General features: G+C 40.0%; 1 protein-coding gene across 1 annotated transcript in view; it reads right to left on the reverse strand.

Moving 5' to 3' along the window:
* COG3 (component of oligomeric golgi complex 3) overlaps positions 1-18,741 on the reverse strand; it is a 60,794-nt gene extending 42,053 nt beyond the window's left edge. The window contains exons 1-8 of the mRNA XM_068526701.1: positions 18,480-18,741; positions 9,391-9,537; positions 7,096-7,157; positions 5,881-6,046; positions 5,022-5,096; positions 3,805-3,897; positions 3,015-3,140; positions 1,662-1,742 (exon numbers count right to left, since the gene is read on the reverse strand). Of these exons, the coding sequence (XP_068382802.1) occupies positions 1,662-1,742; positions 3,015-3,140; positions 3,805-3,897; positions 5,022-5,096; positions 5,881-6,046; positions 7,096-7,157; positions 9,391-9,537; positions 18,480-18,653 (924 nt within the window). The 5' untranslated portion in view covers positions 18,654-18,741. The remainder of the gene's footprint in view (positions 1-1,661; positions 1,743-3,014; positions 3,141-3,804; positions 3,898-5,021; positions 5,097-5,880; positions 6,047-7,095; positions 7,158-9,390; positions 9,538-18,479) is intronic.
* Positions 18,742-19,211: the final 470 nt, after the last annotated feature.

The raw sequence follows: 19,211 nt of genomic DNA on the forward strand, positions 1-19,211 counted from the left end.
CTTTTTCTGGATGCGGCGAGCGGGGGCTACTCTTCGTTGCAGTGCGCGGGCTTCTCGTTGTGGTGGCTTCTTTTGTTGGGAGCACGGGCTCTAGACGCACAGGCTTCAGTACTTGTGGCACATGGGCTCAGTAGTTGTGGCTGGCGGGCTCTAGAGCACAGGCTCAGTAGTTGTGGTGCATGGGCTTAGCTGCTCCGCGGCATGTGGGATCTTCCTGGACCAGGGCTCGAACCCGTGTCTCCTGCATTGGCAGGCGGATTCTTAACCATTGCGCCACCAGGGAAGCCGACGAACTGACATTTTAAAAATTAAGTCTCCCCAGCCAGGAACCTATTGTGATAGGTTTACCATTTATTCAAACTTCTATGATTTTCTTTCTAGTTTTGTTATTTCCTTCATCCTTATATTTCCATTAAGTTTATTTCTAGGTAAATATTTTATGCTTTCTGTCTCTAATATAAATGAAACCCCATCATATATACTAATTGGTTACTAATGATATGTAGGAAAGCCACTGATAATTATATAATCATTTTATGTTCACCCACCACTGAGCCCTCTTATCTACACCATTTCTTTTCTAATCAAAATTTTATCATTGGGCTTCCCTGGTGGCGCAGTGGTTGAGAGTCTGCCTGCCGATGCAGGGGACACGGGTTCGAGCCCTGGTCCGGGAAGATTCCACATGCCGCGGAGCAACCAGGCCCGTGTGCCACAACTGCTGAGCCTGCGCATCTGGAGCCGTGCTCCGCAACGAGAGGCCGCGACAGTGAGAGGCCCGTGCACCGCGATGGAGAGTGGCCCCCGCTCGCCACAACTGGAGAAAGCCCTCGCACAGAAACGAAGACCCAACACAGCCAAAAATAAATAAATTAATTAAAAAAAAAAAATTTTATCATTGCTAATTTGACTAACAAGCAAAAGCAACCAATCAGGCACAATCTAAACCTCAAACCATCGACTAACCACTGTATATTCTCTAAACAAGACCAAGTTCCTACTTCAACAAACAAAAACTCCTTTCCACTGACTTTCAAGAGGGAAACAAGGAAGAGAGTGAGGTCAGAGTCAGCAAAAGCAGACTACTCTTTCTAGTAGCTTCACAATAATAAAAAAAAGATACATGTACCAGCTCCAGTCAGCTGTATCTGGGATTACACTGATTTAAAATATTGCACTGGCTCTCTACTTTTCCTGAATTAGCGTGACATGCAACATCCTCTGTGAGATGGTCTTTGCCATCTTTCCTTTCTTCTTTCCTATCACACCCTACTGAAAGTCTTGTGTTCCAGTCTTAAATGAGGTCCTCCCAAAATACAAGCCTTTTATGTCTCTACAACTTTCCCTATACATGCTGCTCTCTCTGTATAAAATATCCTTATCAATCCCCTCAAGTCTGCTATAAATCTACATCTTTTTAAGCTCAAATATCACCTTCAACTGGAAACCTTCCCTGAGCATCACAGGAAGAGCTAGGTGTTTCCTGCTCTGTGGGCTTAAAGCACCTCAACATACACTGCTATAATGTGGAAGGACAAAGCCTACCTTTCATTCAGGTTCATTTTCCTGGTATAAACAAAGGATCTAACATACATTAGCATTTCAAAAGGGCTGGCTAAATAAATTTCATAGCATTATCTTATTTATGTCAACAGACTTACTCTGACTTTGGGGGCAGCAGCTCGAAATTTCACATAAAATAATGTGAAGGCATTGTCTGCATTAGGTACAGATGAAGGATCCTAAAGAAACATGGGGGAGGATAGGGAAGGAAGATAATTAGCGAACACATAATTATTCAGAAAATATAACACAAACCATTTCATATGGCTACTGCTTGGCCTACGTACCAACCAAAAGCTTACAGAGAGAAAGATTAAATACTGTTATTGCTACAAATGAGAAATAATTATGTGGAGCGGTCATCTCTCTCTACTTTATAATTAAAATTTATGCTATGTTACATGAATTTTGGTGGTGAAAAGACTGAACTCAGATTCATACTCAGCCACTTTCTGAGTGTAGGACTTTGGTCAAATTACTTAACCTCTCTGAGACTCAGTGCACCCATTAAATGGTGATAACACATACGCACAAAGGTTTTACACTGCTCGATTATAAAGCACTAACACATCGTAGGTACTAGTACTTATTAGGTATTAGTTTCCTAAAATAAAATTGTGCAAAATAGAAAAATTATATAGTCTGTTATGTCAGCTAAGAGCAATGTGAATGGTAAAATGCAATACAAAAATCAGTAGTTTTGAACTAAAAGCTCAAGATATTCCATATTCTTTAGAAAGTAAGCTGAAAAAATAAATTATCTTTAAGGTTTTATTTTCTTAGGAAAGAAATGTGATCAATGACAATCTGATCTAGCTCCACTCTTATTTTCTAACCTAACACGCTGCTAATTTTCCACCTAGCATCTACTAAAATCTGTAACTGATTAATTTGTCTTTTTCCTTCTTTACTGATTATTTCTCCTGAACATAAGCTCCATGAGGGCAGGGACCTTGTTAGCTCCTTTCACTATTGTACAGTTCTTAGTACAATGCCAAGCATTTAGAAGGCATTCAATAAAAATACATTTGCTAAATACAGAAAATTAAATTATCCATCATTTGTAAAGAAAGAAATTCGAATTATCTATCATATGTAATTCTACCACTCAGACAGAACCACTTTTATTATTTTGGTGTATTTCCTCCTAATATTTTCTTTAAAAAGATAGGAAAAGAAAAAGTTTAAGTGAGAAATAGTTTGAATCTTATTTTATTATTTATCATATAGTACTGAATATTTTTCACACTGTTATATATTCTTTGAAAATAAGACTGTGACAGACATATTTAATATGTCCTATTATAAATAAAATTGCAATGCATATTTATTTAACAAAAGGTAAAAAAAAAAAAAATTGGAGTTACTAGGTACTAATCTCAGACTAACATTATGGAAAATAAATGAATTAAAAAAACAAAAACAAAAAAACACCTCACCAGTTAACTTACCCTTTTTAATAATTGACTTGTGAGGTTCTGTAGTGTGTTCACAGTATATGTCTTCATGAGGTGCAAAGCTTTAGAAAGACACTGCTTAAACTTCAGTAAATATACAGGATAATCTTTAAAACTTGGCTGTAAAGGAAAGGGAAAGATTTACAAAGATGAAGCAAACTTTTAATGAAAACCAACCTGTCCTTTATGTAAAGCTATACAGAAAGTTCAAAAGAAGATCTTATGTAGATTGTAAGCTCCTTGAAGACAAATACTATGACTGTCTTGGTCATAGCCAAATTCCCTGTGCCTGGCACAAAGCAAGGGCTCAATAAATATTTGCAGTTTTTAGCAAAATATATTTTCAGTACCCCACAGACTTCAAGGCTAATATGTGAGGCCCAACTAAGAAAAGAATAGGAGTTGGGTGAAATAAATACAGCTATAAATCCTTGGAGGGCAGAAAGAGATGGTGATTAAACCAAAGGACTTGTCCTTTTATTTCCCCCCCTAAGTAATACTTTTTGTTTCCAAGGAAGTATCTAGCAAAACAGTAAGTCAACAGTCTAAAAATCACTAGTCCTTTTAGATGGGATAAAATTGTGTCAGCCAGCCCCTTTTTCTATTCCAGGGGTTGCTGCAGCAGCTGAAAGCACTTTTTACATCACTACTGACAATGACTAAGAATTTACTATAGTTTTTCTTCAAGTATATTACAGAAAGAAATAATTCGTTTACTGCATAAGAAGTGTTATAATAGGGATGTTAAGATTTCTTTAAAACATACAGAAATACCATGACTTACATGAGATGATATGTATGTAATACAATCATCTAACTTGGCCAGCATTGGTATAAATCCTTCACTATTCACAGACAGCGTGGGAGAATTCAATTTCTTTAAAGGAAAAAAAAATTTTTACATTTTAAGGGTTACCAAATATACTCAAATGCAGCCCATGTGTAACAACACAATAAAGAAAGGACAAATTAAAAAGAATATGGATTGAATTCAGTTTACTCCTAATGACCTTTAATGGGGCTCTTCACGAATTAGCAAACACTTTATACTCCATTGCACAATGTTATATTAAAATAATACATCATGTACCTAGATTTCCCACTTTCTAGTACTTTACAACATAAATTTTCCACTTTCAAACACTGGCGATCTTCTCAAGGTTAAAAGATTAACTAGCAATTATCATGTTCAGCAGTCATACTGAAAGTAAAATATAAGTAAACATATACAAGTAGTACTAATATAAGGTAATATATAATATAAACATGATATTTAATATTTAATATAACAGATAAAATGATAAATATTAAAATATATAAAACTATGTAATATATATAAAATATAAGTAAAATGATCCAATTATTTCTTGTCTTGATATACAAGTAATTTGGCAATGATTTATATTTCCCATTGCATTCCACTGTTAACTGGCTACTGGTTTTATTTCTAATTCTTTAGTAAACTATAATAATTTAGATTAATTTAATAATTTTAATAACATGATTTATATGCAGTTATTATGATTAAGTTATGAGCTAGAACACAGAGAAATATAATTTACACAGAAGTCTTTATTGTGACTACCTCTTTGGGATCCAAGAATCCGTTTTGAGGACTATACTTTTCCTCAAACTAAACATGAGATTAGTTAAAGAAATATTTTTTTTACTATTATAGAAGCACAACCACAGCAAGATTTAAAATGGAATATTTCTTCTTATAACCTTCACAGCTTACAAATATGATACTATAAGAGTTAACCAACAAAGAGATTTTAATAGCAAAAATACAATTTAAGAAGAACTATTATTTAAATCATATTTGGAAATCTGAACTGGTAATGGTATGTCCATCACTCACAAATAGGAATATCTTAACAACAAGCAAACTAGTAAGCTAAAATATCACTCAAGCCAATTTATAAGGTTAAAGATTATACTCAGAATGGGAAATATAAAATAAAGCCACTAATTCTAGAAAAAATAAAAAACAATGCTTACTGTGTTAATAGTTTCCAATTCATTAAAATAGGAAAGCTTTTGTTGAATGTTTTCAGCCAGATCAACAAGCTCCGACTTGAATTTTTTAAAAGAGAAAAATCAATTATTATGAGAACATAAGAATCAACACTCCAGTCTCAAAATTACATCAAAGAGATTTATACTAGACATACAGGTTTATATTAGATATATGATTTTAGAATAATGCCCAAAGATTTCTGCAATCATGGGCTAAAATAAGCAATGATTATTACAGTAAATTACATATGATCTTTTTATAAAATAACAAATGATTACCTTTTTAAAAACATACAAAATATACATAGATAAAATTCTGAGATAAGTATAGTAACTTAAATATTCTATCTTTAAATCACAAGTTTAAGTGCAACCTAGATCTGTTCATCTTTTCATAAACCCCACCATTAGTATAATCACTATGCCTTGTTTGAAAAGTGTCAATAGGGAATTCCCTAATGGTCCAGTGGTTAGGGCTCGGCGCTTTCAGTGCCAGGGACTGGCTTCAGTCCCTGGTCGGGGGCTAAGATCCCGCAAGCCGCGCAGCGCAGCCAAAAAAAAAAAGAGAAGTGTCGCAAATGTGAATATACCCTCTTCACTCTGAAACTGTACTGAGATCTAACAGCTCAAAACATACGAAAGCTTGCCCGTGCCCCTGCTGACATAAGCTTAAAAGCAGGCTGTCAAAGTAATAATTTGCATGCTTAGCACAGGGCCTCATACAGAGAAGTGTTCAAAATATACTTGGAGAAATAAAGGAAATTAGAATTAAATTGTATTCACCTATTTAAAAATAAAATATTAAACACAGTCACTGACACTCTCTCCTACTCCAAATTACCTGTTCTTTCAGGAGCTGTTCACAGGCTTCATGCAGGGTTCCTGTCTTATTGGACACAAAAAGATACTGTTTCTGCAATGATTCCAGATGCTGAAGAGCACTGTTGACATCATTCAATATAGCATCACACTGCTCCTGAAACCCAGACAAGTAATCCCTCATCTGTCTAGAAAACAGAACCAAAAGGGGATTGGCAATAATATTTTCCCCCAATAAGCATAGACAATAAACAACAAAGTCTCGTTTTCCCCCAAATGCTTGCATTTCAGAAGGAAAGTCTGACCTATTCACAAAAGTTTATTATATTCAGAAATATAGCAAAAACTATGTCACAAACTGTTTCAATACTTAAGAAGGAAAATGACTGACACTATGAGCAATAAAAGGAATCAGCCTTAAAGCCATAAACTGGTTTTTCACATGTAGGGCAATAAATCATGAGCTCAACTTTCAAAGACTGGGACACCAGGCCCATCCCAAGGTAACAAGTAGGTCCATCCTTCAGGTCATGTCTGCCTTTGAGAGATGGTGTGATGTCATGGAAAGAATTTTGGACTTGGAATTGGAAGACCTGAGTCCAAGTCCCAGCTCTGCCCAAGTCTCCATGACATTAGGCAAGTATTTAATAGTTCCAGGCCTCAGTTTACTCATTTGTAAAATGGGAACAATAACACCTTTCCTTATAGAGCTGCTATGAAGATTAAATGGAATCATACATCAAAGAGCCTAACACAATGCCTAGCAATAGTAGTCACTTAATTAATGTTAAATGAATACAAATGTTCAACCCACAGTCCCCAAATCAGCTAGAAGCAGTACAGTCACTTCCCCCATGCCGTCAATATACACAAACAACATAGTTCACACCCAGCCTAGCTGGCCATCGCTGAAGTCTCTTGGGTCTCTCCCTCTAAAGAAAGGCAGCAAACACCTCTTAGAGTTCCTGACAAAACTCCCACTTGATTCCAAGCCTTTCTAGACTTATCTAAAATCAACCTCTGCCCCTCCTAACCTATTAATTACAATGTGACTTTTTTTTAAATCACACAACTTCCAATACCAGTTGGAATGACCCACATCCTTTCTAGCTATTCTTAAAGAAAATGTTGCTGTTCAAGTTTTCTTTGTACCTTAATTTTGTTTAAAGGCACAGATAACGAAATGCTTAAGATGATCTAAGAATTAGGACAGCCAACAAATATAAGAGCCACATACCTATATTTAGTTCCTTCATCCTGATCCATCTGAGTTTGTAGCTTTGCAAACCATGAGAAAAACTGGAAAAATAGGGTATTATGTTGTCAACAAAACTAAAACAGACAAAATGAAAAGTGGCTACATGCTAAACAGCAAGTCAAAAGGGTAGACACTAAGTCTTACTGTTTGGGGCTCAGACATTAACAGCTTTAAGCCAGGAGATGATAATTTAATTGCATGGTCAGTGTCTACATTCCAGGAAAAGCAAAGTATCTTAAAAACACGGGCCATTTTCAGAGTTAAATAAGAAAGAGTATTAACACGATAATATGTAGAAATAAACATTTCTTCCTAAGAAGCTAATGCCTACCTGCTAGTTTGCCAAATTTGAGTAGGTAACATAGGGCTTTGGGTAAATATTAATGTTATCTAATAATAATTGTGAGAATATAAGCTCAGAAATAATATAAAGGAGTGGTTTAAAAACATAGCTTTTGCATCAGCTAAACCTGGGTTTGAATTCTGGTCTTACCATCAAGTTGTATACTTAAAATGAGTACATTTTATTGTATGTAAATTATAACAATGTATTAGATCTTTTTTTTAATTTAAAGAGAGATATGCAAGTGCAAATTTAATCCAGAAGATCTTTTTTTTTTTTTTTCAAATAGTCCAAGTAAATTCACAGACATGGTGCAAGATTATCTTCTATAATTCTCAAGTGGGATTCGAAGTCAAAGGTATGCTTTATTCTCTCAAGATACTACTCTTGCCAAGTAGCTTGGCTTTCGTTTCCTGAACACTGATTGTGTGCTTGGCACACACTGCATTTACATGCATTATCTAATTTAATTCTCATAAAAGTCCTATGAGATAAGTATATAATTATCTTTGTTTTACACATTAGGAAACAAGAGACCTGAGAAGATAAGTAATTTGCCTAAGCTCACAAGGATGGTAAGTGATAGAGGTGACCTTCAGATCCAGGTTAGTCTAACTCAAGAGCTAGAGCTCTTCATCACTTTGCAGCACTGCCTCTCTTGACTTAGTGCAGAGGTCCCCAATCTTTTTGGCACCAGGGCCCGGTTTCATGGAAGACAATTTTTCCATGGACCCGGTGGGGGTCAGGGGAGGATGGTTTCGGGATGATTCAAGTGCATTACATTTACTGTGCACTTTATTTCTATTACTATTACATTGTAACATATAATGCAATAATTATACAACTCACCATAATGCTGACAGGAGGCAGAGCTCAGGCGGTAACGCGAGCGATGGGGAGCAGCTGTAAACACAGACGAAGCTTCGCTCGCCCGCCGCTCACTTCCTGCTGTGCAGCCTGGTTCCTAACAGGTCACGGACCACTACTGGTCCGTGGTCCGGGGGTTGGGGACCCCTGACTTAGTGAATATGCAATTTAGCACATCTGCTTTATGTTTCTCTCGGTAAATGCCTTAGCTTTGATTCTTCTTTTTTTTAATTGAAGTATGGTTGATTTACAGTGTTGTGTTAGTTTCAGGTGCACGGCAAAGTGATTCAGTTTTATGTGTGTGTGTGTGTGTGTATCTGTTCTTTTTCAGATTCTTTTCCCTTATAGGTCATTACAAAATATTGAGTATAGTTCTCTGTGCTGTACAGGAGGTCCTTCCTCAGCTTTGATTCTTAAGAGGACATAAAGATGAGACAGAGGAAGCAGCAGAAGAAACTACTGTACATTTAAGTTTATAGTTGGGAATAAGCAAAAACCAAGAGATTTCACATGCTCAATTTCAGAAAAATAACTATTAGCGTTCATCTAGAGCATATTGAGGTTTTTAAGAAAGAAATTACCTAGCAACAAGCAGTGAGGGGTACGGCTGGGGGGGTCTGCATGTGTGCATGTGTCCACGCACATGCATGTTGGGGGACACATTAACACAGACACATACTGGGAGGAGGTCTAAAGGGCATAAAATATCAAAACCTTAATAAATATAATAGTCTATCCAAACTTGGAATAGCACATTTTTATCTGTACTGCAAATAAAACTGGGCAACAGGTTCATTTAAAACACTTAAGAAATCACAACTAACACAAAATCAAAAATGTTCTAGAAAGAGACACAGCTTTGGGAAAGATCACTGGTGGTTCTCCTTACTTGGTGCAAGTAATATATCCTTCTTTCTCCAGCCCCCCCCCCCAAAAAAAAAAAAGATGTTCTAGAAAGACTTTATTTTAACTACAGTTTCAAATGTTCAGAACTTTTAATTAGGACCTCTGTCTTGAGACATTTAAAACAATCAAATATCCTTAGAAATAATGCTGCCATTCACCTGCTGTGCAGTTTCAATTCTTTCTTCTTCCATTTCTAAGGAGGTGAATCCCTTCAAGAGAATGTCTTCTGTAGATTCAGGCACTATTGAAGCCTGTGCAATGGGCAGCGACTGGGATGTTAAATTGCACAAGTCTTCAATTGGGAGCTTGAAAAAAAAAGAGCCACAAAGATATTCAAATAACTTGAAAATTCTCTAAACTTAACTCAACATTGGTATTCCATCTCAGGTGTTTTGAAAGAGAAAGAAATGTTTTCTGTTAAATCATCTGATGCTAACAAGTGCCATATAATACTAACACTTATAACTAGGTTCTCTCTATATTAAATGCTGGTCTCAAAATATAAACATGACACCAATATCCAACCATTTGCAAAGTATGGTTTTTGAGTTACCTTTTGAAAACTGGTGGTGAATCTGTACTAATCCACACACCTTTTCCTACTGGAACCTCTTGTGACCTAGCACCAGTCAAAGGCAAAACCTGCGTGCTAATGAAAGTAGCCGGCCCTCTCCATTATCAACACACAAGCCTCACCTCATTCATACGAACCAACAGAAGACAAATCGTACCCAAGAATCAACTACCAACAACTATATCCCCTTCTACTATTTCTACACTGCTGCCACACTTCACCCACATCTTCTTGCTGACAAATTCTGAAATTACAACTGAAAAGAAAGAATTTCAGAATTTCCGATCAGCTTCAGAAGAGCCTCACCTTGACGCCATCAGACCTACAATACTGTCTAGTTTGTCACTACTAAAGATATTACAGGTGTTGATTTACCTAGGGTCATACAGACAAGCTGTTTTTGGACCTAAAAGAAAGGGAGTGTGAATGCTGGGGAAGCTAAAAGGGTGGAATTATTTCATTTCAATCCCAGTTTCTGCCCTTAAGGCATGACATCTAAGGTCCAGCAATAAAAGACCTTAATCCAAGGCCTTAGGAAATTGTCTCTTGTCTATTTTTCTAGATACAGAAATTTCAGCTGAAGACAGTATTTTCTCTTCAAAGCTAAAATAAGATAAGCTAGACGCAAAATGCACCATCATTAATTTAGAAATACAACCCTTTAAATATGGGGGGAGGGAATTCCCTGGCAGTCCAGTCGTTAGGAGTCAGCGCTTTCACTGCTGTGGGCCCAGGTTCGATCCCTGGTCTGGGAACTAAGATCCTGAGAGCAGTGCAGCATCAAAAAGAAAGAGAGAGGGGACTTCCCTGGTGGTGAAGTGGTTGGGAGTCTACCTGCTGATGCTGGGGACACAGGTTTGAGCCCTGGTCCGGGAAGATCCCACATGGCGCAGAGCAACTAAGCCCGTGCGCCACAACTTCTGAGCCTGCACTCTAGAGCCCGCAAGCCACAACTACTGAGCCCGTGTGCCACAACTACTGAGCCTGCGCTCTAGAGCCCGTGAGCCACAACTACTGAGGCCGTGTGCCTGGAGCCCATGCTCTGCAGCGGGAGAGGCCACCGCAACAAGAAGCCCGTGCACCACAATGAGAATCCCGCGCACTGCAATGAGAAGCCCGCGCGCCGCAACTAGGGAGGGCCCGCGCACAGTAACAAAGACCCAACACAGCCAAAAATAAATAAATAAATAATAAAATAAATTTAAAAAAAAAAAAGAAAGAGAGAGAGAAAAAGAAAGGAAGGAAGGAGGGGGAAGAGAGAGAGAGAAAGAGGAAGGGAGGGAGGGAGGGAGGAAGGAAGGAAGGGAGGAAGGGAGGAAGGAAGGAAGGGAGTTTGGTACCTGGGTTCAAGCGGGGTTGCACCTCCGGGCACGGGAAAGCACATTACAGTACGGCCTGGTGTGAACCCTGCTCCTGCTCACGTAATAAGCTGTGTTACAATAGGCAAGTTACTTAATGCTTCTAAATCTCTATTTCTTCTCTGTAAAATAAGAATCACATTATCTGTATCATGAGGCCATTGTGAAATGAAGAAAACACAGGTGTAAGGAAACAGGCCCCTTGGACCACTGGGAAGCTGCAGACAGAAAAAAAGTGTTCAGAAAGGTCCTCAATCTGCTTTCTCCCCACAGATGAGTCTGACTCAAGAGGAGCCAGCAGGGTCCTGGATGTACGGAGATGTGTCTCACTAAGGGCATCACTTGTTCAATATAAACTCTTCCTGAATGGTGACGCAATCCCTGAACAGAAAAGGACTGCTGGGCAGGAAGAATTAAGTTTCTGAAATCTGGTGAGAACCTATCTTGACTCTTAACGTGTCACCAGCAACTGTGTGCTGCCACCAGAGGTTCTGAGGACAGAGGAAGCCGAGCTGAGCTAAGTCTACCGGCTCATGCTCTGTGCAACCATTCCAGTTACCAACAACAAGCTGTCTCCTCGGAGACAATGCTACGTGTATTTAGCATAATGCCTGCCATATAATAAACACAATCAACCGGAGCCGCTTCTATTTATCATATTATTATTATTATTCCTACTTATTAGTAGTAACAAAGTAAATTTCTTTTAATTTATTTATTTTTATTGAAGTATAGTTGATTTACAATGTTGTGTTAGTTTCTTGTGTACAGCAAAGTGATTCAGAAATATGTGTGTGTGTATATACATATATTCTTTTTCAGATTCTTTTCCATTATAGGTTATTACAAGATATTGAATATAGTTCCCTGTGCTATACAGTAAATCCTTGTTGTTTATCTATTTTATATATAGTAGTTTGTACCTATTAATCCCAAACTCCTTATTTATCCCTCCCCCACTCTCCCCTTTGGTAACCATAAGTTTGTTTTCTACGTCTGTGACTCTGCTTCTGTTTTGTAAATAAGTATTTGTACCACTTTTTAGATTCCACATATAAGTGATATCATATGATATTTCTCTTTCTCTGTCTGACTGACTTAGTATGATAATCTCTAGGTCCATCCATGTTGCTGCAAATGGCATTATTTTATTCTTTTTTATGGCTGAGTAATATTGCATTGTATATATGCCACATCTTCTTTATCCATTCATCTGTCAATGGACACTTCGGTTGCTTCCACGTCTTGGCTATTGTAAATAGTGCTGCTCTGAACGCTGGGATGCATGTATCTTTTCAAAGTAGAGTTTTCTCCTGATACATGCCCAGGAGTGGGATTGTTGGATCAAATGGTAGCTCTATTTTTAGTCTTTTAAGGAACCCTCATACTGTTTTGCATAGTGTCTGCACCAATTTACATTCCCATCAACAGTGTAGGAGGGTTCCCTTTTTACAGTAAGTAAATTTACAAATCAGAATCTATACTGCTTCTTGGGAACAGAATCGTCTAAGTTACCTTTACAAAATTATAGTTTATTAGTAGTAAAATTTAGTTATATATGAACAGATCATGACAAAATTCAAACACATAATTCTATGAGCACTGTTTACACAATACCTAAGGAGGAAAAGGGATACCTAGGGAGGAAAAGGGAGAGAGACATGGATCAGGTGCAGATTTGAAAAATATACCAGAAAGCACACGGAGGCTAGGCTAAAAGAATGCTAGGTAGAGTGTTGCTTGCACCCTAATAAGAAAAAGACAAATAATCTACAAAATCAGGTTCTTGAAGCCATCAGAGAGTTGAGGTTCCAGAGTAACCAAGTAGCTTAAAATCTAGAAAAAGATGGGTATCTCCAGGCAGAGACAGAGTGAGAGCACGGGCTTACCGTGGCAGATTATGGAAAAATAGATGACAAATGCCACACAAGTAGGTAAGAATTAGGCTAAAATTTCTTTCAAATTACTAAATGCTAGAGGATGGGTGAGTACAGAATGTTTGGAAGTCACAGACACAAGGGGAGTTTGCACCCACTCACATGGTCTTCACGGACCTCCACCAGGTGCTCACGAGAAAGAATGAGGACTGGTGGTGCAGGCTTAGAAGAGGAGGGGCCTGGGGAAAGTGGGGCACAAAGCCCCATCCACACCCTTCTCCCCAGTGGAACAAAATCTTAAGACACTGAAAAAAGGGCAGCAAGCCCTATCAACCCTAGGGCACAGAGGAGAACACACTACAGCCGGGGAAAGGGAAAAGGAAACAACCATTACCCCTGGAGGAGAGGCAGGAAAGAACTCAAGACCCAGAACATCAGAGGTCTCCTACTGCCGGAGGAGGGCAGAGTCAGTAAGAAACTCCACCCCTGAGTCCCAGGGGCAAGAGGCCTGCCTAAGACTGAGACTGGACGCAGATGACAGAAAACGCCCACCTACCACCACCAGGCTATAGAGCGCCAGCAATGCTCTCCTGTGGGAGGGGCAAGAGCACAGACGCCCTCTGAGACACAGGCGCACAGCACACCAAAAGCTGAGGGTTGAGAAGGAAGGTTAAGAAGACCCTGCAGCAGCCCAGCCCCAATGCTAGGCAAAAAGTAATGAAAGAGAAGTTTGAAGCCAGTGGTAAACTAAAGGCAACCAGAACAAAAACAAAACCCAAACCTAGCCCACTAACCCAAACCTCCACACTAATGATCTAACAGAGTAAGTGTATTCATTCCCAGGCATTCACGCTATTTCCCTCATTCTCAAATGTCCTGCATACAATGTACAGTATTCGACAAAAAGTAACATTAAACAGCAAGGAAAAAAACCCAGCTCATTGTCAAGAAACGAAGCACTCAACAGAGACAGACTCAAGAGATGATCTGGATATTGGAACTATAAAATAAGGAATTTAAAATAACTGAGACTAATATGTCAAAGGCTCTGGTATGAAATATAAATAAAATGAATGAACAGACGCAGAAGTTCAGCAGAAAAATAAAAACTATACATGTCCAACAGAAATGCTGGAAATAACCATTACTGTAACAGAGATGAAAAATACCTGCAAAAGACTCATCGGTACACTCAACACAGCTAAGGAAAGAATCAGTGAACTTGAAGATAGGTCAATAAAAATCACCCAAAATTAAACATAAAGGAGAAACAAAGTGGACAAATAAGAACTGAACACAACATCCAAGAACTGTGGGATGGTATCAAATGATCTAATATACGTGTAATCTGAATCTCAAAATAAGGAGAGAAAGAGAGAACAGGGTAGGAAATATTTAAAAAGATAATAGTTGAGAATTTTCCAAAAATAATGGAAGACACAAAGCTACAGTGCTGAACTCAGAAAATCCCAAGCAGAATGCACATGCATGTGTGCGTGAGCACACACCCACACACACCACCCCTAGACACATCACATTCAAACTCAGAAAGAAAATCAAAAGTCATAGAGAAAACCTTAAGGCAGTCAGAGAGAAAAAGATACATTATATACAGGGGAACAAAAATAAAAATTAAAGCAGACTTATCAGAAATCATGCAAATCAGGGGACTTCCCTGGTGGTCCAGTGGATAAGACTCCGAGCTCCCAATGCAGGGGGCCTGGGTTCGATCCCTGGTCGGGGAACTAAATCCCATATGCATGCCGCAACTAAGAGTTCACATACCACAACCAAGAAGCCCGCATGCCACAACTAAGACCTGGCACAGCCAAAATAAATAAATAATTTTTTTTTTTTTTTAAAAGCTGTTTTTTAAAAGCTTACGAGGGAGTTCCCTGGTGGTCTAGTGGTTAGGACTCGGCGCTTTCACTGCCATGGCCTGGGTTTAATTCCTGGTCAGAGAAATGAGATCCCGCAAGCCACGCAGCGTAGCCAGAATATAAAAAAAAAAAATTAAAAAATAAAAGCTTATGAGAAGATGCCCCCATTAGGTACATTTGCCCAGCTGTCTTCTTTTCTCAAAGCACCTGGAATAGAATGGCAAATCAAGAAGGGTGTGTTGCAGGGAGATCAGATCGGTGCTTTGTGACCACCTAGAGGGGTGGGATAGGGAGGGTGGGAGGGAGACGCAAGAGGGAGGGGATATGGGGATATATGTATACGTATAGCTGATTCACTTTGTTATATAGCAGAAACTAACACACCATTGTAAAGCAATTATACTCCAATAAAGATGTTTAAAAAATAAAATAAAATAAATGGTAGAACTGTTAAAAAAAAAAAAAGGGTGTGCTGGTGTCACAAACTTTCCTGTTCTGACTACTCTTTCACTCCTGACAAGGAGATGCTGACCGAATGCCTCTGGCTTACTCGCACTGTCCTGGCTTCCAGATGGAGCAGACATTTACCACCAGAGAGAGAAGAGCACAGACCTAGGCTCCTGGTTGGTCCTGGATAGCTACTGTACAGCTTACACAAATGGGGACACTGACATATTAAATACTAATTACAATAAACTATCGAGCCTTGCCTGACCAGCTGAGCAGCTCCAGGAAAAAACAAGCAAATATACCTTTCTCTCCCAAACTTTACTTCTTGCACAGTTCTGGGTTGGAGAAAATCACTTTTGTAATCAACCTAATAAATTCATTCCCCAGATGAAACCTGATGTTACCTACTCTGGAGCAAATCATTGAAGAGGTATAGATGGAGTTTCAAAACCTTCCTCCAGGCACCTAACCTCTTCTTTTCTTACCTTTGGTCTGAGTGACACCTACAGAGTACCAGCTCAGGATCATAACATCCTAATCTATTCTTTTAAGGTAATAATCATTTGGGGAGAAAAGCACATGAATAATATAATACTGGCAGGTAGCTTGCTGTGTGCACTTTATATACTTGATTTAGTTCTCGTAACTCCCTGTGAGGCAAGTACTATTATAATCCCCATTTTATAAAGAAGAAAACAGGCTCAGAGAAGTTAAGTATCATGTCTAAGGCCACACAAACTTTAGGAAAACAACAACTGTAACAGTAAATTACAGGTAAATTTCAGGGTAAATTATCTCAGCATTTTATGGGGAATTACTAAACTCAGCAGAAAGAAAAAGGCCCTCACTACTAAAAAATTTGCCCTGGCTAAAAGAAACCAGTCTACCTAATATTCTACTGCAAATTTTCTTATCTAACACCAAATAAAAGGGTATATAAGACTAGTTCTCCTAAATAAAAAGGAAAGCTATAAACAGCTTCATGATATTTGCTGAGAGTTAGCTGGCCTCTTGCTATTCAACTAACTTGCCCAGTTCCAGTTGTTCAGGATGTAATTTATCTCCTGAAAATTGTGAAACACTACAGAAAATCCTTTACAGGTTTTTATTTTGGTTGGACAAAATAAAAATTGAGGCATTCTTTCTCAGCGCCAGTGTTAAAAGAGTGGTAACAGGGATAAAAAATTCAATTCCAAAGTCTTCCCACCAGACATATAAAGGAAAAAGAGGGCTGTCGAAAGCTGAAGAGCAACGAGAAATTCCCCGTCAAAGATTCCAGGATGGGTAAATAACAGGCTGGTATTTCATTCTCACAGCAATCCAATGCCAAGGTTGCATGTACCAGAAGACCCTCACTGAACCCTTGAACTTGTCAAGCTCATTCCCTACCCAGGGCTTTGCAATGCTTTTTCCTCCACCTGGAAGGTTATTTCTCTAGTCTTTGCAAGACCGGCTTCTTGTTTTCCATCATGAGTTCTCTCCTCAGGCGGTTACTTTCTTAGAAAGGCCTTCCCTCTTTATCTAAAAGGGCACACCTCATTCCTTGGTGTCATACCATCCTGTTTGATTTTCCTTATATCCTGGACGACTGTCTGAATTTACCTTCTTTGTTCTTTTTCACATGCTCATAATCACCGTAATTATGTCAGCTCTATGAGGCTAGGGATCTTGTTTTTCTTATCTTTCCGTCCCCCCATTCCTAGCCCCAGGTAGGCACATAATATATGTTAAATGACTGCATGGGGCTAATGGTAGGTATTATGTTGCATAAATATCAAATAATGGGGTGAAAATGAAGAGATTCCATTTACTTCACTCCAAACCCTTTCCTTCATGCTCAGTGGGAATAATAATATTTTATGACCCAAGACATTAAAAACAAAATGGGTCGCTTTTCTTATGGAATACATTCACCGCAGGTACTGTGATGTCGAAGCATCCTGCTTTGGTGGGAGGCCAAATCAATTATAAGCAGACTGAAATATTTATAGAGCAAACAATTTCTATTGCCCAGGGCATAAAAGACTCCGATAGCCATGCCAAAACAAATTTCCAACTGCTTCCTCATTTATTTCAAACACACTTCCAGCACAGAATCCTAGAGGTGGACAGAGAAACCCAAGAAAAAACACCTGTACTTTATGGCAGAGTGTGCAACAGCGAAAAGTGGCGAGAACTTTCAAACCAAAGTTCTTAACCTCTGAAGTGTGAGGGCAGAAAAAGTTTAAGTCTCTAAACTCAGTCTGCCTTTGGACACAACCGCGTAAAAAGAATGCTTCCAACATCAAAAGTAACCATCAGCGCTAATAAAATAATAACCGCCTAAACCTAGCCCTCAAAACTAGAAAAAGTTTGTCAAACATCTGACTACTCATAAAATGTACTTCTTGCTATTATAACTAATTGAATTGAATCACACAAGCAGTAATAGGGATACTATCCCAATGGCAATTAGGATTAAAAACGTTGACACTAAAACCGACGACCAGCATTATCTAATAATGTACTGACCCAGCTTTCAAATAAAAATTTTTATTGCTTTGCTATAAGTCAAATATAAATCGGATCTCCCACAACCCGCACTTGATCGAGAGCTCATTGCTCAATGTGCGATGAATGAAGCTGTCACTCGGGATCAACTTTGGTCTCCCCAAGTGCCCCTATGGAAAAAGGAAGCTGGGCTATTCATTAAGGTGGTAAACAAATACCAACAGGAGGCTGTCCTGAAGCAAAGCACTTCGGGTTCAGTGCCTTCTCCTTCCGGGAGAGGGTGGGCAGCAGGACTATGCCTCGCTGACACCAGGGACACCGGGGCAAGATGCCCAGGGCAAGGCTCCCGGACAACCGCCCCACGCCGCAGGGGGCGGGCTTGGTGCCGGCGGCCAGCAGCCGCTGGACGCCCCCGCAGCCGCCCCCACGCCGGAGGGGAGAGTCGGCGGTCCGGGACAGCGTGAGGCCTGACAGCCCGGGAAAGTGAGGGGCCTTTCCCGCCGGAGCCGACACTGTGATCGGGGAGGAGAGGAGAGACCCTGGACAGGGGTCTGCAAAGTCGGGGTCCGCCAGCGCGCCCGCGGAATAGCCCAGCCCAGCTCCCGCCTGTCACCTCACCTCGGCGGGCACGGGCAGGTCCTCGGCCGCCGCCTTCAACTCCAGCACCGAGTCCGTCTGCCGGTCGGTCAGCGGCGCCGTCGTGTCCAGTCTCCCATCCCAAAGAGCCAGCTTCTCCCGAGCGTCCCGCTCCGTCGCCGCCTCCGGCTGCAGTAGCAGCGCCGCCTCCGCCATCGCCGCCGCCCCAGCGGCCCGCAGCAGCAGCGGGGAGGTGGGAACCCGGACAGAGAGATGTCCGGGCCACTTCCGGGAGAGCCGGGGCTTCCAGCACGGCACCGGCGGCGGGGCGGGGCGGGGCGAGCCGGAATACCCTGACCCCGGAAACGCTTCCCCCCGCGTGGGCGGGCCTTAGGCCAGGACCGACGTGGCTTTAAACGGGGTACAAGTATTTCCGGTTGGGATGTAGACGGAGAGGGCGAAGGATATAGGCCTTAACGGAAACAGACATGCCCCTACCAGAAGTCCCTTCCTCAACATCAATAACTTTATTGTTAATGTTGTTACTGACAACTGTGCTCAGTGACCCTGCCGGTAGGGGCCTTCGTGAGCCCCGGCATCTACTGCCTCTTTCTGCTCACAGCCTGGTAGTCTGGGTTAGGTGTGTGGACTGATTTCCGTGTTGACATGTTGCCAGTTTTCACAACTTTTCCAACATCCAATAATTCCGCTGTTAGAAACCTAATTTATGAAAACACATAAAAACTCAAAGATTTATGTATATCAGACATCATA

The sequence above is a fragment of the Eschrichtius robustus genome, chromosome 18 (assembly GCF_028021215.1).
Source record: "Eschrichtius robustus isolate mEscRob2 chromosome 18, mEscRob2.pri, whole genome shotgun sequence".
Classification (NCBI taxonomy): Eukaryota; Metazoa; Chordata; class Mammalia; order Artiodactyla; family Eschrichtiidae; genus Eschrichtius; species Eschrichtius robustus.